The 21805-nt window shown below is 42.0% G+C and overlaps 1 protein-coding gene across 3 annotated transcripts in view; it reads right to left on the bottom strand.

The window, feature by feature from the left end:
* Positions 1 to 1263: 1263 nt before the first annotated feature.
* The window catches only part of GNB1 (G protein subunit beta 1), a 110208-nt gene continuing 89666 nt past the window's right edge, over positions 1264 to 21805 (bottom strand). For all 3 annotated transcript variants that reach the window (XM_001363333.3, XM_007481103.2, XM_016430055.2), the window contains 7 exons: positions 18128 to 18191; positions 16952 to 17114; positions 11512 to 11578; positions 6848 to 7049; positions 5544 to 5760; positions 3388 to 3503; positions 1264 to 3119 (listed from right to left, as the gene is read on the bottom strand). In XM_001363333.3, the coding sequence (XP_001363370.1) occupies positions 3397 to 3503; positions 5544 to 5760; positions 6848 to 7049; positions 11512 to 11578; positions 16952 to 17114; positions 18128 to 18191 (820 nt within the window). In that variant the 3' untranslated portion in view covers positions 1264 to 3119; positions 3388 to 3396. The remainder of the gene's footprint in view (positions 3120 to 3387; positions 3504 to 5543; positions 5761 to 6847; positions 7050 to 11511; positions 11579 to 16951; positions 17115 to 18127; positions 18192 to 21805) is intronic.

Genomic DNA, 21805 nt, shown 5'->3' with positions numbered 1-21805 from the left:
CCCCTCAGTGCCTAACCCTCACCACTCTTCTGTCTTGGGATCAATACCCCAAAGAGTGGTCATCAGCTTCTAGAGGTCCTTGAAGGCATCAAAGTAGCTGCTTTGGAGCAGCTGTTTGCCTTCCTCCTGGGGTTGGGATGTGCCCGAGACTTGGGGCACGGTACAGAGGGCAGCAGTCTGGCTCTCACAGCTCTCCCGAGGCCCCCTGGGGAAGGGCTTCTGCCTAGTTCTTGCTCCTTTGCTTCGGACGTGACTCAACGTCACACTCCTTCCAAACGTCCAGCACCTCGGAGGTTCCTCTCCCAGGGACCTCCCCAGGCCTTCCCCGCACGCAGCCGGGCCTCCTCCTACAGCCCAAATTGCCTGCCTGCGCTGACCATTGCTTTCCCACCAATGCCATTCAAAGGCGACAGGTTGGGGGGAGCTGGTGTGCGGGGCTGCCCAGGCTCTCCATCCCTCCTCCCCACCCGCCTCCTGGCAAGGGAGCTGCCAATTGGCCCAACAGCTGGCTCTCCGTGGGGAGATGGCAGCCCGCCCCACCAGCATCAAAGGAGCGCAAGTCCTAGGAAGGGAGGCTCTTCTGGGGGGGGGGAGAACCCCCCTCCAAAAGCCCCCTCCATGAAAACAAAGCCCAAGGCCCGATTTTCCCGTGGTCTATTTGGAATCCCATCTGGCATGGAAATGTTCCTGCGATTCCAGGAGAACCCCCCGCCGACACAGCCTTTTCTGGCATTTAGAAAACCAACGGGGACCCCGTGGGCAGAGCGGCCGCCGCTAATCCGGCGCTGACTCGCTGCCGTTTGGCCCTCACTTCTAGATCAATTATTTAAGGCCCAACAAAGGCGCCGCAGAGCGACTCCACAAGGTCACTGGAGGGTCTAGGGGGTGTGCTGCGGGCTTATGGCCCTTCCCCTCAGGAACTACTGCGAGTTCCCACGTGTTCTTGACGGCAGGTTCAGCTAAATCGATGGGCACCTGCCTTCGGAAACAGGAAAGCAGGAATTCCCCTGGAGGTTCTATGGGGCAGGGAGCCCCCAACCTGCCGCCTCACAGGCACCTCTATGGGCTAGACTGCAGGAGCCCAGCTGGGCCTTCCTCATGGGCTCAGGGACAGGCCCCGACCCCAGGCCAGATCAGCCCCTTACAAAGATGCCAAAGGGGGGGGGGGGAATGCAGGGCCCAGCGAGGGCCGCCCGGGCGTGCCATGGGCCACGAGGGGACAGCAGCAGACTCATAAAGAACCAGTCGGTCTCCCAAACCCCCTCATGTCAAACTGCTTTATTACATCTTAAATAACAGTACATTTGAATATAGTATCTATCTTGCATCCAGCTTCCTTGCAGTACACTGACTTTAAAATTAAATACAAAAGGTGAAAAGGGACACGGGGGGCGGAGAGCTCGGGTGGGGGGCGGCGGGAGGGGGCAGAAAGAGGTTTCTTTTTTTTTCTTTTTTGCCAAGTCCAGGCCTAACGCACGATGACAGCACATTTTTGTACAGAATGTTGCAGAAAGAACAGAATGGAGAAAAGCCACTACTGCTGCTGAGGAGGAGCATTCTGGAGACAGTGAGAAGGGAGGAGAGTTAACAGAACAATTTACTGTCCAAATGCTGCTGCGTCATATTTTATTTGAAAAGGAAACCAGGAAAACCTGGTCATTACAAAAACGACCATTCGATGCCAAGGACTCATTCTACAAGAGGACTGGGCTGTGGAGAACTGCTAGAGGACGGACAGACGGTCTAGGTTCTGACTCCCTTCCCCCTCCCCCAGACCTCCCCGTGGACCGTCCAAATGGGCCAGTAAAAAAAACAAGGGTGGGGGCTGAGGGAATTAGGGCACTACTGCAGAAGGTGCACCACAGGGGCGGGCACAGAGTAGCGACCAGAAGTAAGTATAGCGGCAATGGTTACAACTTTAAACAGGTTATTTCTGAAAAAAAAAAGAAAAAGAAAAGAAAAGAAAAAACAAACACCTAAGGACTTAGTCCTATATGCATTTTTTTGTTTTGTTTTTGTTTTTTTGTTTTTAGCATTTCTACAGCATGCGATTCTAAGAGTAAACCCACCCAATATGGCAAACAATCAAAAATTTGTTTTAACTTAGAAAGTTCAAGATCATTATTTTCAAAACATTGATTTGTACATCATTTCATACACAAAGTTTGACTGGCTATCCAAGCACAGGACAGGCATCTCTCTGGAAAATCGAGGTTCCTGATAGTTGGGGGTGCGGGGTAGTGTTAGGGTAGATGAACTGCTGCCCTCCAACTGCACAAAGAAACCCAAAGGAGGGAAAAACGTAATTGATGGGGAGAGAGGACGGAGCAGAAGAGGAAAGAAATGGGGTGACGGAGTGGAGTTAACTACTCACAAGGGGGGAGGTTCTTGAAACAAGCATTCAATACCATTAACAGCATGTGTGTGCTTGGTTACCTTACTTCTTAACATTATTCTCTATATGCCATATTTTTGTGCAGCAACAATTATCTGAGACACCAGACAAAAAATAATAAAAAAATCAGGGACTAAATTTACATCATTAACAATCCCAGAGAGGCTGGGCAGGACCCTCTTGTTTTGCTTCATTATTGACCATAAAGTAATCTATTTAAAAAAGGAAATAAGAATGTGTTTTCAAAACCCTGCTACAAACATGACTTGAAATTTTGAAACCGTTATGAGATAAAACAAAGTCTCAACTTGTTGTGTTCACAAAACAGGACCACTGGTTTAAACTTTAAATAAAAGACAGTGAAAATCAGCTGTGGGCCTGTTTCACGATAACTCAAGCTTACCTTCTGGTGAACATTTTTATTATCATATTTCCTTTTTATATTCGTTCAAGACAAAAAAGTAAAGAAAAAAAGAAAAACTATGACAATGGTCCCAAAAGAATGCACAATTTGTTTTGTTTATGACCACAGAGATTCTTCTTGTAGAGGGAATTGTGCTCTTTGTTTCAGCAATAGGTGAAGGGAAAAAGATCTTGCCCTTTTGAAGTTCTGAGAGGGAGGTGTAGGGGTGTCCGAGTTAGTATGGTCGGGTTGGATATGCTATCATGGTAAATCTTCAAAGGTTGGAATGGTCTTCCAGTCATGGTGGAGTCCATCTGTTAACTTAAACAACACAATGAAATAAGCATTAAATGAAATAATGAATGAAATAAGCACACTCAACAAGACTACTTCAAGGGGGAATCTTCCTGGGAGTAAAATAACACCTAAACATGTCCTTCGATTCTTCTCCATATTTTTGTGTAAATTATTTTCACACCAGTCACAATTAAACAATCAACAAGCACAAACCCAGGAAAAATTAACTCGGGTCACCTAAGGAAGGCATGCTGACTGCAATCAGTGAGGGGCATACAGGTTGCTGCAATACCTATAGGTGTTAGTTCCATATCTTGAGGAAACTATCCCAGGATCCCGTTGCCACTGCCATGCCATCATCGGTCACCCCGAGGCAGCTGACTCGATTATCGTGTCCGGCCAAAACACCTAGAAAGTAAACAGAGCTTCAGCAATAGGATGGAGCACAAGTTCCCTGCTAGCTTTGACTCATTTGACATTTTGTAATTGTATCAGTAAAATAGTGTCCTTAGAAAGCAGATAGCTAGAAACAATCCCTCCTAAGGCACATGGTACAAGGAGGAATGACTTCATTTGTTAGGGCTCAGTCGATCTAAGAAATCACCTGCGGCCCTGATTTAGACACCCAGTTAAAGTTAAAAGGTCATTTCTACCTGGTGAATTATACTGATCTCCTGTATCACAGAATTGTTCATTTTATGCATTTATTTATCTTCAAATTATCTAAAACATTTCTCATATCTACTACCTTGGATTTGTCTTGGGGGGTGGAAGAGGAAAAGGGGGCTTTGAAAAGCAAAAAACTTTCACTGTGTAGACAAAGCAGAAAGGGGATGGAAGGATCCTAAATACCCATCTTGTCTTCTATAGTTACAAAAACTTGCACCTGCAGTGAGTGGGAGGAAGAATTTTAGAAAAGAACAAAAAGTTGCCCTCAAGGTCACTGACATCATGATGACGGATGGACTCAGTAAATAGCTACAGATTTGTTGCTAGGGAGGAAAGCATCCAAAGTAAAAAAGGTATTCGAAAAAGTTATTAAAAACAACCCCTGGATTTTCAGGCTTCATAGGAAGTTAGGTAAATAAATTCAGGTGCAAACAGCCTTTTCCTGCGAGTATCTATTATTTAGAAAGTAAAGCCAAGGCAACCAGAGTGGAACCATCTGCTTATTTGTACTGGAACAGTATCTATTGGGATCACGGAATTCCTCTGGAGACCAACAGGCTACTGGAGCCAACAAAGCAGACACCTCGTTCACAGAGATGGATCACTGGCAGAAGCTGATGCAAAGGGCAATTGTTCCAAGAGCCCTCGGAGAGAGCCCTCTTTGCTCAGGCCTGGCATTTGGTCTCTCAATTTGTACCAGAGGCACGAGCCCTGTCTCAGGCTGCTAGCTGAGGCCGTGGAGCCTGCCATCACCTCTGGGGACAGGCCCGAGGAGCCGCGAGATGGATTTAGATGGACGTGGGGAACCTCATGCGGCTGGGACCTTGGATTCGCCTTCCAACCTGGTAACGACCATGGGTTTTGACTAGAAAATGTTTGGGCCATGCAAGGAAACACGAAATAGTCAGGATCCCCTTTTAGAAGAAGGTGCGGAGCACAAAGCAGGTATTGGTATTAACGAGAAGGTAGGATTTTAATAGAGGCTGACATGGCAGAAGGGGTTGTCCTCTCCAAGTCTGAGAGGTCTGGACTGAGGAGGGAGGAGAGAGAAGAGCTCTCGAAACGCGTGCTGGGTCATTTAGTCTCTACTCAATGGATCACATTGTTTCCTCTCCATGAAAATAAAGAAGCTCCCTAGAATTCATTTAGGTAAAACCTGGCTAGTCCTACTTAGGGTGTCACCTCTGCTCCCCAAGTCCTACACCTGGTTTGTTTCTCAACCAACAAGCCACACAAACAGAAACGTGCTTTTTAAAGTGGCTATCTGGGCAAACCTCTCTTTGGCCAAGAATGGCCAGACCTGGGCTCTAGGAGCAGATATCTTTGTATGCAGCTGAAACAAAGTGTAACCATCTTCATCTGGGCCAGAAAAACTTATAACTGAGTGAAATTTTCAGGCAACCACAATACACTCTGTTGTGTAGCCTTTTGGCATAGAATGCACACCTGGTTTCAGGTATGGCTTTATACTATGTAACACTGTAGGAAGCATCAAGTTGGGTCAACAAGAACCAGAGGGAAGTCAATGAGCTGCTTGCCTCTAGGACAGCACTGGAGAACCTTTTTGAGATTGTGTGCTCAAACTGCAACTTCAAGCTGCCTGTGAGGCCCCTGTATTAGCCCAGAGAGTGGAGGAAGTGCTCATGTTGGGCAGCTAGAGAACATGCAAAAATGTCCTTGAGCGCTAGGAAGAGGGGGAGTGAACAGCTCCCCCTGTGCTGCCCTGGCACCCATGCCCCAGCTTCACCAATACAGCTCGAGGGCAAATGCCAAACCTACCTGCTCTGTCTGCTTTGAGAGCATCCCAGACATTGCAATTGAAGTCGTCGTATCCAGCCAGGAGGAGGCGCCCACTCTTGGAGAAGGACACGGAGGTGATCCCACAGATGATGTTGTCATGGGAATACACCATTAGCTCCTGGTCAGCTCGGAGGTCAAAGAGCCTACAGGTGGCATCATCTGAACCTGTGGCAAACGCATTGCCATTTGGAAAGAACTAGAAACACAAATGAGAGCTTCAGTAAGTGGTGGGCTCATTTAGGACAATTCAGAGATGATGTAAATAAGCATTTTGTGCTAGGACTATGTACCAGGACATTCAGTGGCTGTAGGACAGAAGGTCTGAGAATTGGAAATAGTCTGTAACTTGATCTGATACCTCCCAATATAACTTCTACAATGAAAAAGCCACGAGGGAAAGGGTCTCAATAAAGCTGTCAAGCATCCTATTGTCTCTTCCACAACTGGGTATTTAAATGGGATATTCTCCCCTCATAAAATGCCAACAAAATGCAGCACACTGGAATAAATTTCTCTTCTTCTGAAGCAAGATAGATGTGACAAGAGAGGTCTCTCACTGTAAAGGCTGTTATGAATGATTACCAAAATAAATTGTTCAATCTGGTTCCTTTCTATTTTCACATTAAAACATGAAGTTTTTCTATCCTGTTATGGTGAGATACAGTAAAGTTCCTTTAACATAGATATCACTAAATCAGGTAGCTTTGTGAATGCCAGACAGAATGCCATTTTGACAATTATTAGTGAAATCATTTGTAATTGGGGCTGTTTTCCAGGACTAAAAAAGTAAAATGTAATGTCTAATTTATAGTTTATTTCCCTCAGTAGCTCTCTAGGTAACCATTGATGAGTTTCAAATTAAGCTGCACATTATACTAAGAGCAAGTGTGGTTAAAAGCTTTAGTGAAAACTGGAACACACCAGTAACAAATACAGAAAATGTGGACATTTACAGAGGTTATGACTTAAAAGATGGCAATGTGCCATATTCTTACAGCTGATGAATGAGTTTTTAAAAATTGGATTTCTTTAGTCTGAACCCTTCAGCAAAAATCTTTTAAGTTTTCTGCAGGAGTTCAACTTGTTTGTATATCATATTTAGCCAAGCTGGTCTCTTAACAGTAAAAAACAGATGACTTAATCCAGAAAACATTTCAAAGATGAGATCAATGACATTCCTTAAGACTTCCAAAAATGAATTCTAATTGTTAACGGAGCTGAGTATGAATTATCTCATGAATGAATACAAATTACATTTCTCCCAAATCCAAGTGTATACGTACACAGATGGCATTGATGTCAGATTCATGGCCTGTGAAAGTTTGTCGGCACATTCCTTCTCGAACGTCCCACAGTTTGGCTGAAGCATCACAAGCCCCAGAAACAAATAATCTGGTGTCAGGGGCAAGAGAAAGACTCATGACGTCCCCAGTGTGCCCAGTGAAGGTGGTTGTCTGTTGGCCAGTTTCTATGTCCCACAAAGCACTGTGAGAGGAGACAACAGGACAGGAGTTAGTCCCCACTATGAAAAGGACACTATGTTACAAGACTGTGGTTTCAAAAATCACTTAGTACAATTTGATCAGATTCTACTTAAAGTGGGCAAGTTTTTGTTTTTTAAATCATATACCGACTTTTTTTTTTAAAAGAAAAAGGGGAATTCTGTTGGGCAGTAATAGATCACAACCACAGAACACCAGCTCATCTAATTAGATACAATCTAATTTGACTCAACTCAAAGGAGAACCCCTTTGACAAGTGGTCCTCTAGTCTCGAGAAATTGCTCCATTATCTTTCTGGCAGGCAACCAATTCTCTCCTTTCTACTTCTACTCAGTGTTCCTGCTGCTGCCTACTGGTGGGGAAGCTAATCCCTTTTCCACATGTTGTTTCAGTCATGTCTAACTCTTAATGATGCAATTTGGGGTTTTGTTGGCAAAAATACTGGAGGAGTTGGCCATTTCCTTTTCCAGTTCATTTTATAGTTGAGGAAACTGAGGAAACCAGGTGAGGTGATCTGCCCAGGGTCTGTTAAGCATCTGGGCTGGATTTGACCTCAGGAAGAGGAGTCTTCCTGCCTCCAGACCTGGTATGCTAGCCACTGTGCCACCTAACTGCCCTATTTCATTCCACATGAAGCTCTCATGTGCCCCATTCCTCTCCAGGCCAAACATGCCCAGTTCCTTCCATTTATTTTCAATTGACATGATCTAAGACCCCTTCCTATTCCAGCTTTTCCTTTTGGGACCTTTTCTGAGTTACCAACATTCTCCCTAGTTCATGGTGCTCAGGACAGACTATAAGATCCCGCTGTGGTCTGCCCAAGCCATGACCCTCAGAATGTAGCTGAAGATGGCTCATAGTGAACTTGCATATTTCAATAAAATGTCCAAGTCTTTTGTCAAACAAATTGCTACAACCATCTCTCTGATCTTATACTCAGAACCACACAAGTAAGACCCAAGATGAAATTTAACAGGAATCATAAGATTTGGCCTAAAGTTCTGCTCTATATAAACTGTCAGATCCTGAATCTGTCATGTCGTGTGCCAGCTTTCCCTCCTCACTTTCATGTCATCCACAAACTTGGCTGGTCAGGATGCCCCTTTGCCTTCTTCCATGTTGTTGATAAAACGACCCAGCAGTGCGGGCTGAAGGCACTTTAGTGTTCTCGTCCTTTCTGAGCTCTCAGTGAAACCTACCAAGTGCAGTCTCCCAGATGAATGTCTTCATCGAATGCTATTGAAATCTAGGGAAGTGAGACCTTCAGCGATCCCTGTATCGAACAATTCCCCCATCCTGGATGTCTGTCCTCCAGCACTGAAAGACCTTTGCTATTTTCTGAAGTATATGCAATAGGGATGAGATCTTCCTCTGTTTGGCCTCCACAGGTAGAACCAAGAGTGACAGATGGGAATTGCAAAGAGGTAAATGTAGGCTTGAGGTCAGGAAAACCATGTGAACCATTAGAACTTTCAAGCAGTATAATGGATCGCCTGGGGAAATAGTGAGTTGTTCCCTAAATTTCTATTTCACCTTTGCCAGTTTACTCCTTCAGCCACATTATCTCTATTTTGCCCTCCATTGAGCTTCACTCATGCTCTTGACCAGGCTGGATCCCTAAGACTCCCCCCCCAATAGTATCTTCTTAATAGATAATGCTTCCCCCTAGTTCAGTCTCTCTTACTTAGCCCATTTCTTTTGAAAAAACTATTCACATCTGAAGCCAGTCTCAGAGCTCTCCATGACAGCAACATGAGGTTAAATTGTTCTCCTTGCATTAGGGCCATTAGTTAACCCTGCTCTTTTCCTGTGTGTATAAACACTTGAGGTCATGCATTGGATTTGGGGTTCTTTTCTTGGGACTGGTCTCCAGTGAACTTTGGGGTGCTTGCTGCTTCTCTTCTTCCCATGTGGCAGCTTCTCTCTAGGGCATTGCTGTTCTCTTGGCACCCCAAGATAGCAGTTTTCTCCCTCTCTTAATCTTTTTTGGGTTAAAGTCCTTTTGATGGGATTTTCAAGGTAGCAGGCAGATACAGACGCACCTTCTTAGCCAGATGTTCACTTTCTGAATTTGCTTTTCTCTATGGCATTCCTTGCTTCCAAAGTGGCAGAGATGACCCCCCCCCCCCCCCCAGCTTCCAGTTTCTTGCTCAAGACCTGATAACCTTGGTAATGCTTTCTAGGGGACTCCTGGTACCATCATTTTTTTGCTTGTCAATTGCTAAAATGGGGAGTCATTTGGTTTTGACTCAGATACCCTTCCAGGAAAACACACCCCAGTTTCCTCTGACCCTCTGGCTACCTCTCCTCTCTCTGCTCTGTAAGATAACCTTCTGCTCTTATTTTGCCTTGGCCTCCTTTTTAGATATATATAAATAACCCCCTGTCCCTCTTCTGGTCTAAGAAACAGTTTGTTCCACTGTCCCTGATAATCTGAAGTGCAGAGAGGTGGTCCTCAAGCCCCATTACTGTTCCCTTAGGAGGGAGACCAGTCTGCTCTTGGTTATCATGTGTTTGATGTGAAGTATAGAAACGTTACCCATGGTTCCTAGTGAGATTGAGATGCCCTTACAGATCTTTCAGGCTGTTCATAGGTTCTTTACAACCACCTCCTAACACAATATCTTCATACATTTTTCTCACTGGTTAACAACCTGGTCATTGCCCGATATTCCTTGGGAATCATTATTAACTGTAATATATGCTGTGAACAGGTGGTTGGGCAGCTAGGAGGCTGGTTCTGGAGTTAGGAAGATCAAATCCAGTCTTAGAAATTTCCTAGCTGTGTGACCCCGAGCAAAGCACTGTTGGGCTCTTTAGGGCTGACATCAATGTCACTTTCTCAGTCAATTTCACCTGTATCACAAAGGAAAGTCTTGCTAAGCATGCCAGTCCAAATTTAGGCACATCTATAGAATCTGTAAATGTTGATTACACAGTCATTTTCTTTCTTAGATTCTCTTCTAGGGAAACTAGAGGATTATAAGAAAGAAATAACAGATTTCTAGGATTCAGAAGCCACTCATATAGGAGAGTATTTTAATATTAGTTTCTATAAAACAATTTTTCTTAGATTGAGTTTTTGCCTCTTTCCTCTGAAGGATTTATTAATGCTTTCTGTGTTTGTATTGAATATCTCTGGATATATATTCTTCCCACCCAGTCCTGAATTGAACGTTTCCCCCTATAACCAACAAAACACAATAATATGAAGCGGGTCTGTGACCAACATCATAGGAGGGGGGGGGGGGTTCTGCAGCTAGCTCTTGTCCTCACTAAGATGAGGAAGGCATGTTTGACAATATGCTCTCTGCAACCAGGACTGATCACTGCTCTTTGGCTTTTTAAGAGAAACGAAAGGTTAATTACAGGTTTGTTTTTTTTAACCCTTACCTTCCGTCTTGGAGTCAATACTATGTATTGGCTCCAAGGCAGAAAAGTGGTAAGGGCTAGGCAATGGGGGTCAAGTGACTTGCCCAGGGTCACACAGCTGGGAAGTGTCTGAGGCCAGATTTGAACCCAGGACCTCCTGTTTCTAGGCCTGGCTCTCAATCCACTAAGCTACCCAGCTGCCCTCTTAATTATAGTTTTTAAAAAGGACTTTCCATGACATCTCATTTTGAAGCATTTTAGTAAAGTTATTCCCCCAAAGTTGAACTTTGGTAAAGAAAAATAAGTAAATTGAAAAGGTCATTTTCATTCTAAGGGCAAAGAAATTTCTGTAAACAATGATTTTTACTATTTTAATTGTACGATTTGGTGCACAAATTAAAAAACAGACAAACCCCAAACCAACATATTTTTCCTTCCCAAGCAGTCTTCACTACCTCAGAAAGGCTGAATCATTCGGACAGTTGAGAAATTTGGTGTAATCTCAAACCACTTCATCTCAAGCTGTGGCCTACTGAAATTTAGATCCTGAACTCAGGAGGGCATCCTGATGATGACAAGATTAAGCAAAGTAATTTCTTGAATTTCTTTTCTCCCTCAGTCCTTAGGAACCATAAAGATCTGGGATTAGTTTCTCAAAGAGTCTCTCCAGCAACACCTCCAGAGAATTCTACCTACTTAGTGTGGTTTGCTGTGTGTGAAAAAGGTGATTCAAAAGTGAACTTCAGGAGAAAAGCCTACAAACCTCAGGGAACCACCATGTACTGACCAATAATTCCCATGTCCCAAGTTTCATTACTATTATATGTCAAACAGTAGATTTCAAAATCTGGGAAAAAACCAAAACCAAACAACGAATGCAGAAAAACTGACTTCATCTGCATTGGTAAATGCTAAACATTTTAATGCCCAATGGTCAAGCTAACATCCCTGTCTGTCTACTACACCTGGGGCTCCAGGCTTTTCCAAGGTCTTATAGCCTTAAAAGGGCTCCTAGTAGGGGCTCCCTACTTAAGAGACAAATGAGAAGTGCCTCCTGGGAGCCTGTCACTCACCAAGTGGTGTCTCCAGAGCTGGTGACAATTTGATTATCATCCAGGAAGCGGCAGCATGACAAGTAACCTGGAAAACAGCACAAAAGCTCAAAGTCAAACCACATCTTTGTGAATGGACTGGATGTTCTAAATGTCAATAAAGGTTTAGACTAAACCTAAGGTTTGGGGTACAAAGGTTTAAGTTTAGGCTATTATTGTACTACTATATCTGAGATTTCTGATATTTTTGTCTTCAAGGCAGAATAAATAAACCCACCTAACTCACATCATCTGGGTAGAAGCTATCTTTCATCTAGGCAGATAGCGATCTGTCTGCAAGGTCAAGGCAAGGGGGCTAAGATTAGCATTTACTGAACACCAGGGAAAAAGAAAATTTAATTTATCCAAGAAAAAAACCCCATATATACATATAAATATTTTTGAATGTAACAGTTTGATTTTTTTTTTTAAACCCTTACCTTCCGTCTTGGAGTCAATACTGTGTATTGGCTCCAAGGCAGAAGAGTGGTAAGGGCTAGGCAATGGGGGTCAAGTGACTTGCCCAGGGTCACACAGCTGGGAAGTGGCTGAGGTCAGATTTGAACCTAGGACCTCCCGTCTCTAGGGCTGACTCTTAATCCACTGAGCTACCCAGCTGCCCCCTAACAGTTTGATTTTTAACATAAAAAGATTAAATACATACACACAAACACATACTCTCTTTCTCCTTCCCTCCGTCCCCTTCTCTCTCCCTGAGATTTCTTACCCCAAGAATTGGATAACAATTCTGGAGTAATCCTAAATTCTTTACTATTCCTTGAGCCACATATCCAGGCACTCAATTTTGTGTATTTCCTCTCTCCTCCTCCACAACATTTCTTACATTGCGTTGAATCCCTGAGAAGTCTCCTAAAATGGTCTTTCTGCCTCCAGCCTTTCCCCTTCTTAACAGTCTCCATACTGGTTAGCATGTCAGATTTTAAAATCTCAGATATGGCCAGGTCATTCTCTTTGCTTAATAAGCTCCAGTGGCTTGGCTCTAGGATCAAATAAAACTTTTCTATTGGCTTGTAAGTCCCTTCCCTCAATTTGGTTTCCACATATGGGTTCATCAGTTATGGCTGTTTCTAACACTTGATCTCTGGTCTTCACTTTATGCTTTTGTACAGGCCAAATTCCTCATGCCTGGAATACACCTCTGCCTTATCTTGGCCTCAGATTTCCTTACTCCCTTTCAAAAGGCAGCTTAAAGCACCACTTTCAGAATAGACAAAAGGCCTCCTCTGATTCTTCTCTGTCCCTGCCCTGAATATGATCCTGCATTATTTTGCATTATTTCTTTAAGCTCCTGAGGGCAAGGACTATTGTTACCTCCAGAGTCTAGCACATAGTAGGCAGTTAATATCTGTTGACTGACCATCTGGCTACATAGCTGTGACATACTTAGGAAAAATGACTCTGAAAGAAGGGAAAATGGTAAATTCTCACATGTCTAAACTTGTTTACAATGAGCAACAATTCCTATTAGTGCAGTGTCATTTTTGAAGCATGGGTGATCAAGATCATTTCTGTGTTCCATAACCCAAAACTTACTCTCCAGAAGCCACCTGCTGAGAGGACAGCACTCCTTTCAAATCCTACCTAGATTCTTCAGCTCTTCACTCACACTTTCCAGGTTTAGTATTAAACGAGGCAAAAAGACAATTTCAATTACTGAATGTAAATGGGACACCCTAGTTGTAGGTTATAACACATAGTGCTTCTGACTCAAGTTCAACCAGAGGTTCTAGAGAGGCTTGATTCAAAGTACTGAACTAAGAGCAGCTTTAGGGATCAAATCCTAGCTGATACTTCTGTTTTGGTTTATTTTGAATCACTATGAAATTGTGGAAGACTGGTGATGAAAATTTCCTTAAAAGAGGAAAATAAGACAGAATAAGAGCAGGCACATTACAGTGGTTTCCCCAGGGATAAATCTGAAGACAGGACTTGACAGAACATTTCCATAAATCATATATGGGTAAGAGCCTCCCATGCAAACTTCATCTAGATATCCAAAGTAAGAAGCCAAGCCAATAAGGGAAAATCCTCTACACCTCACTGAAGCAAGGTGGGGAGGTAAGACCAGGGTAATTTATGTTAAAATGTCCTCATGATGGCTCAGACTTCGACTTCTCCATCAGGGCCTAGGCAAGGATATGAGAAGAGATCCCTAAAGAGGTAGCTGGGCCAGAGCCCCAAGATAGAAGGCAAACTCTTAAGAAGTGTTAGAAAGCAAGACAGAAAGCCTGATACTGTCCTCACACACCAGCAGAATGGTACAGGCAGGTCAAGAGGTTACACCTCCAGAAAAAGTCATCAAACCTGGGAAGACCCTTACTAGGGCAACTGTCAAAATCAGACCAGGGGAGCAGGAGCCTGCTCTCTACCAGCCAAGTTCACTGCTGGAAGGATCCCTTGGGGTAGTTCACAAGAAGAAGTTATTTCCTCAGGACCAGGTTGTGGCTTTAGGAAGGTGACCTAGTTTTGTGATTTTGTTCCCCTATTTCTCTCCAATGCTTCCTTCAATAAGCAGGTGGTAGAAATGGGGTAAGGGAAGGGGGAAGAAAAGATGGAAAAGCTGTCTGTCCTGTCTTCGCAGAGCCCTTGTCTCACATTTTCCTTATCACCTAGAGGCTTCCATTCCTTATAGATGGCACATGCCAAGCCAAGTTCTCTTAGAAAGGAAGGCCAAAATGATTTTCTTGGGTCAGCAGAACTATCATCAGTCCCTAGAAAAGGGGTCTAGACCACCAGGGCCAAATACAGAGAAGGGATGGGTGTAGACGCTGCTGTCTGAGCTAAAGCTAGGAAAAATCCATACAAGTACCTAACGAATATGAATTACTATTATTTATTCTCCTCTTGTGCTATTGACAAAACCCTATAAATGGAGCATGACTGGCTCTGTTGCCAAACCCACTAGAGCATTTCTATTTGCTTTGATTGTCAGTCCTCTGTAGCCTTTCTATAAGGAATGCACATGATGTATATAGCGGTGGGTCAGTCACTACACTAAAAGTCTAGTCCAATGCCATTTTTGCTCTTTTCATCAAATTCAAACTGGGAAAGCTCTGGCTCATTGATCATAAATGCTCATTTCTGAACAGATCATTTTCAGAGAAGAACTGGTCTCAAGGACCTGGTTAAGTTTAAGTTCCATCTTGGATAGTTTGAGCTCTATGGCAATAGGGGAATCACTAATATGTACCTAAGTCAATAGGCAGCTCCCATATTATGTATTCCCGTGGGCTGCACAGTAACTCAGATTTAAAATGTAATAGTATCTGTTTTATTGTATTTTTATTCATTTTGCTAACTATGTCCCCATTACATTTTTAATGTAGTTGGGGTAGCAATAAGAGCTGGCCCAGTGACTCATCTATTCTAGCCAATTTCTCTAAGATTCTAAGGTGGAGAGGTGGTGATGACTTGCATTGGAAGAGGGGAAGTTTCTTCACCTGGGTGGTAACTCATACCAATGAAATCACAGATCTAGTCCCTATCCTTATATTCTGCATAGGTGGAAGCTGCCCACAGAGTTTGCTCCAATGATCTCTTAAGGGTTACTAAAAGCCTTCTGGACCAGCTGGCAAACTCCAGAGAATAGGATGCTATTGTGCTGCATCTGGGATTTTATGATCTAGAAGAAGAAACAAAATCATAAAGCTGCCACATAGCCATAGGACTGAAACCTCAACTGAATATAAACTGATGACCTCCTTTTGGTTTGCTGGGTATATATCTGAAAGGTTATTCAAGTGAAAAGAAGCACGCGGAAGATAATAATAATAGTAATCACAGCACCTCACATTCTGGAATGCTTTAAAGGAACTATCTTACTGGATCATCACAACATTGTTTTATATTATTATTATCTCCTTTTATAGATGAGGAAACCGAGGCAGAGTGTGCCTTGCTCACAGCCACATAGTTAGTGACAGTCTGAGATGGTATTTGAACTCAGGTCTTCCTGATTCTGGTTTTCGAGTGAATAATGGGAGTCCTCTGTGGTTAAGCTTCTAGGCATTGTTTTGATTTTAAGACAACAGAAATGCAACAAGGAAACCTCAATCTGAGTTGTGGTCCAGAGAAGCTTTAGATGGCCAGGACTACCCCCCCCCCACCCCCAAAGCTGCTCCCTGGCTCTCTTGCTATATTTGAACAATAACATGGTTCTTCGTGAGAGGAAGACAAGTCTGAAACAGCAGTTGCAATGAATTATTATTGCAGGGTTGTGGCTATTGGAAGGTGTTTCTTGTTAGTGGACTGGAATTGAGCTATGACAAGACATTTCTGTAACTTACAGGAAAATAGGGATTTTTCAGGGATGACTTTCCAATTCTAAATTAGAATAAGCTTTAAAAATGTCCTTAAAAGTGACAAATACTAACTTAACCCGGCTCTACCTCCCTTTCTAAGATGTTTATAATTAAGGTGAAGGTTGAAAGCCATCATAGTTTATATTTAACTTCAGCAAAAGAGATGATTTCAGCCCCCCCCCCCCATAACTTCTGCATATTCCATTCAATTACCCTAAATCATGGACCAATACTTTATGGGTTTATTGAAACAAAAAAAAATCAAAGCGTGAAAGGGAGAAGCAGGAACTTTGGTTAATTAGAAAAAATATTCTCTCCTTCTTCAGGGAAAATAAAATGTCATAATGCATATACAAAATAAATTCCTATAGAAATTCTGGAATAAATTACTGCTAATTTCACTGTTTTAGTGTCAACATTTGGACGTGGGTTGTTTATTGCAAACATGGATCTGAATAAACACATGATAGCATTGAATAAATGTTGATGGCAATCAGCTTGCAGATAGAAAAGGGCATATGAAATGTCAAGTATGGGAGTAGAAAATAATTCTGTTTAATAGTCTACAGTACACTGTCTCCCAGGATTCCTCTGATAGACTGAAAATTGATAGGGAAACCTGGGAGCCAGGTGCTGAAATTGTGAGAAGATGGGAGGATGTCCTGGGGGTCAACAGTGGCCAGAAGAAGAGGACTGCATCCATGGACAGTAACTTATATGTAACAACTGCACCAAGCTTATCAGGAAGCAGAGGTGCTTTGAAGGTTTCCAAGAAAGTAGTTATCTTCAGGAGGGGACTGGCCAAGTATTGGTGAGAGCAGAGAGCTATTGAGATCAGGTCAGAATCTGCTTTGGCACAACATTCAGAGCCAATGTATGGCACTGAGAAGATTGGCAGCTGGGGTGGGGAGCATCTTTTCTGGCAGCTCTCTCAGTCTATGTCAGCCCAATAGTACCTTCACTCAATTCCAATTTTCCTCATCCCTGAACACACTGTGAAGAAACCAAAGCTGTATATCAGGAGTGAAACACACCAAAGACAAACATGGGAATGAGATTATTAGCAAGCCCTACCTCAGAATAAAAAGAAAAACACTCACCTGTGTGTCCAGCCAGCTCACGACTAACACGCACATTTCCTTCACGAGTTTTCAGATTGTAAATGGAGCAGATGTTGTCAAGCCCACCACAGGCCACATAGTTGCCAGAAGGTGCATATGCACAGGTCATGACCCAAGATGAGCGCAGAGGAATGGCATGAACCTTGGTAGGACAGGGATGGATTTTAAATCTTTTGCAAATTTCACTTTACATTAGGAATTAGCAGAAAAGAAATATGTATGTCTGCATATCACAAGGATCAAAATGATCCTAAAAACAACACGCACAGCCAAATTAAATAAATGATTTGATTCAAATTTCACTGTGGTCTATATGTTAGTGGAGAAGCTAGTTTAGATCTCAAGGTTTACAAAAAACCAGGCTAAAGTTCAACAGCATGCCCTTGATTATGACTGTACTGAAGAGCATGGTTTCTTTTGGCTTATCAACATGATGCTCAATATCACCTGAACAATGGATTTCAAAACCAGTGAATGTTACCCAAAATGAGTAATTTATAACCATTGAATTTTGTTTGCAAATTTAATGTTCTGTTACAAAATACTGTTATCCATCTATATGATTCAAGACAATACAAGTTGGATTAGACTAAATAAAAGCCCTTAAAACCTCAGATGGTATGGCTTGCTAATTTTATGACATTTTAAAAAACTATAAACTTCAACTTTGTGTTAAATTTTGAAAGTCAATATAGCCCTTTGTCCTTTGGCCCCCAGAATTTTTCAGAATAAAAATGATCTATTTAAATACTAAACTGAGAATTGTATTGTTTGGTCTCTGTTCTGAATATAAAGCAGATGATCTCAGATTGTATTCAAATTAGTATTCTGTACTTGGAAGCACCTAATCTGATCTGCCATAGAGAAAAGTGTGACTTCTGCCTACCTTTGTATAGAAACATGGTTCAAAGCTGCTCTTCATTTTCTTTGGTCAGAACAGCTGCGGGAAGACATGCTTCTTGTTCTAATGTACCTCTGGGCCACACATGCAGGAGTGCCCATGCAGCTAAAAGCAGATGTTTAGACCTAATTGTACTTCAGGGGGCCAATGACACTACCAGTGTCCCAAGTGTCTTCAACATTATCCAAAGAGAAAATGTAATCTGCACAGAGGGTTCAAGGCTACTTTGAATATTGAGCCACTCTCTCTCTTACCTTGTTTGTGGTGTAGCTATCCCAAATGATGAGTTTGCCATCTTGGGAGGCACTAACTAGAAGCCTGGAGGAAAAACACAAGGTAAACGCACATGAGCACCAGAGCAACCAAGGAAGAGCAGTTCGTTCTTACTTCACCAGGACAGTCTACACGTCTACTGGAACATCTTAATCATGGAAACCTTTATGAATTACACAAGTCATCTAATCAAAGCATGGAGAGATCTTAACAAGTCAGTAATTCTGGCCCCCAAAGCAATGTAGTTTGGCTTTTTCTTTTAAACATTTTTTATCAACACCTTTTGATTGTTGACTGCCGACATTTCCCCTTATTTTACCACTTTCCTCCCTCTTCCAAGAATTATTTTCTGTGTTAGACTTTTTTCCTTTGGAGAGGGTAAAGAAGGAAGAGATGATCAGGGTAGGTAGCTCCAAGAAGAGTTTTTAGAATACTATATTGTAAATCAATCATACTACCACCAAATAGTGTTTGCAGTGGCATGGAAACAGTTTGTAAGGAAAGGGAGAGATGTGGAAGTTGTCATAATTTAGTCAGAATGGACAAAGTTCTGAACATCTCTAATATGTTTTTGTGCCTTTGGGAAATAGCGTTCTTGTTGAAAGATATATTTTATATCACAAGACATTATAAATAATTACTTTTAAAGGTAGAAATCATTTTCCTTTAAGAGGTCTATGCCAGTCTTGGGGAAAATGAAGGCAAATAAACACAGCATAGGTGGAACTATGAAATGTTCTCATCATTTTGAAAAGCAATTTGGAATTACATGAAGAGTGAGTTAAAATGTCTAAGGTTCCACTTCTTGACATATAAGGTCAGAAATGAAAAGTCTCCTAATAAATAAAAATATTCATAGCATTACTTTCTGTGCTAGCATATGACTGGAAACAAAGTCAATGTCCATCACCTGGGCAAAAACTAAACAAACTGTGGCACATGATAAAAACAAGGATTTCCAAGAAGCCTGGAAAGGTCTATGAACTGAGGCAGAATCACAGATCTGAAATGGAAGAGCCTCAAGGGTTAATCCCTTCTCCCCTTCCATTTTCAGGAGGAAACCTGAGGTCCAGGGACAGTCAGTGACCTGCCCATGTAGTAAGCTTACAGTTAAAGGAAGCAGGAGAGGCAGATAGGACTTGAACCTTAGTCTCAGACCACAGACCCAGGATTCTTTCTACTGTAATACACCTACTTCTCTAGAAAACAACATACATAGTGACTACAATGTAGATGGAAAGAACAGGAAAACCCGAAATCCAACTGTAGATTTAATGACCAAGCCTGGCTGTGGAGAAGCCTCAAGAAAATACATTGCTATCCTTTCGTCACAGAGTTGGAGAGTTATGGGAATGTGGAATACTGGATAAACTCTTGGACATTGTTAATATATTGGATCAATTTTCCAGAACTAATTTTTCCTTCTTTTTAAAACTTTGTTACAAGCAATAGCTTGCTGGGGAAAGGAGGAAGCAAGGATATATCCAGAAATGAATGTGATCTGAAGGCAAAAGGCATCAATATATAGGATAAAAAAAAAAAAGACCCACGACAAGCTACACAGTTGGCCAAATGTATTAGAATCAATTCTGACTAGTTCATTTCTTCTCAAAGAGAAAGTGCTTTATAAACAACCATGTACATATGTTCTATTACAATTTTATTACTGAGAACTGCTGGGGTCAGACATCTTCTGAGAACCAGTAAACTAGATATCAACTAAAATTCATTAAAGTTTTGAGACCTATATACATACTTCCAAGGCCACAGGCAATAGAAAATCCCTAGTGCTTAATTTTCTGTCCCATCCTGACACAGTTAAAGACTAGATACAGAAGGAGTAAGTTTTCAGGCTTCTAAATTTCTCTTGACTGTAAGCTCTTTCTGAGAATGATTTTAATCATGCTTTTTTCCTCCCTCTTGGTAATTGGGCTAATTACCAATGTGACTTTCCTAATGAATAGTTCAGTTACACAGCTTTGGAATTTATATGTTGAAAGATTGTTGTATCCTTGCTGAACAATGAATTTTGAACAGAAATGGTCATCTGTTTAAAAACTGAAAGGGGAGGTTAGCTTTTAAAAAAATGTATTAGACAAACCCCTTTACATCAATGTAATCCAGTCCAAAAGAGTTTACTGCTACTTCATTATTCTTTCTTCACAAACAAACAACAGCAACAAAACACCTTACCATCTGGCTTAGAATCAATATTAAGTTTCAGTTCCAAGGCAGAAGAGCAGTAAGGGGCTAGGCAATAGGGGTTGACTTGCCCAGGGACATATAGCTGAGAAGTATTTTGAGGACAAATTTGGAATCTAGAACCTCTTGTGTCTCTATCCAATGAGTTACTTAGCTGCCTCTACTTCATTATTCTTTCAAAAAAATCAGGTCTTTTAAGGAATATTGAAAAGGATTTGATCTCAGGTTTATTTAGAGTGCTTACAGAAACAAGTTTTTATCATTTAAGTCAGAATGGCTATTTGTCTACCTGCAAGCTGACTTTAGTAGATGCTTACCCTCAGGAGCATTACTAGTGCCTTTTTGTGCAAGCTAAAATGGACTAGTTCACTAGGGCACCTAAGTTTTAAATTCTTTCTCATAGTTGTTTGTTAGTGGCCATATTTCACTGCTACAATATTTGGAAAGATCAGATCTTAAGATAAACTGAACAAGACAGTGACCCCTGCATTTTAATGAAACAAGATAAAAGCAAGGCTCTAATTTTCAAAGTTTCATTAGAGACCATAAACATGTTATTAGTTCATAAAATGACAAGATTTCAGAGCTAGAAGGGATCCTAGTGGTTATCAAGTCTAACCTGAAAAAGAAGTCCACACCACCATACTGTGTCGCTCTAGCCTTAGCTTGAGAGACTCTAGGAGAGTGGAAAATTCACTCCCTTGAACAATCTCAATTATTAGGAAGTTGCACCTGTTCTAATTGATCTTTTTGCAGTTTCTCCTTACTACCCTAGGTTAAGCTTGAGGCCCTTGGTCACCTCCCCCCCCCCACTACAATGGCTGTGTAACTGTCTTATCTCCCTCCCTTCTTTCCCTTGTTCCCCCTCCACTCAGCTGCCAAAGGGATTTTCTTTGAGGTCTGACCATCACACCTCCTACTCAATAAATTCCAGTGGCTCCCTATTGCCTCTGGGATAAAATATAAACTGTTTAGCATTTAAACCCCTTAATAACCTGGCCCCAACCAGCCTCACTGGACATTCTTCTCCCTCCTGCACTCACTGATCTAGCCAAACTGGCCTTTTCAGTTTTCAGGCAACACTCACTTTCCCCATCTCTGCCTCATAAAATAATCATTGCAAGAACTAACATTTAGATAGTACTAGGTATTGTGCAAAGTACTTTATAAACATCTCATTTCCTCTTCACAACAATGCTATTTTTATTCCCCTTTTGCAGTTGAGGAAACAGAGGCAAACACAGGCAAACTGCTTTATCATGGGGTTACAAAGCTGGTGAGCATCGGAGGCCAGATATGAACTCATGTCTTGGTGACTCCAAGCCTGGTACTCTGTGGCACCCCCTGCCACTGCCCCAGATCACTACTTTTTTGAGATGTAGCTCAAATACCACCTTTATTTACTTTTTATTTATTCTTTTTGTAAACAACCTCCTCTATTAGAATATAATTCTAAT

Source organism: Monodelphis domestica, chromosome 4, assembly GCF_027887165.1.
Source record: "Monodelphis domestica isolate mMonDom1 chromosome 4, mMonDom1.pri, whole genome shotgun sequence".
NCBI classification, from domain to species: domain Eukaryota; kingdom Metazoa; phylum Chordata; class Mammalia; order Didelphimorphia; family Didelphidae; genus Monodelphis; species Monodelphis domestica.
The sequence above is the reverse complement of the archived record's forward strand: the minus strand, read 5'-3'. Positions and strand labels throughout refer to the sequence as shown.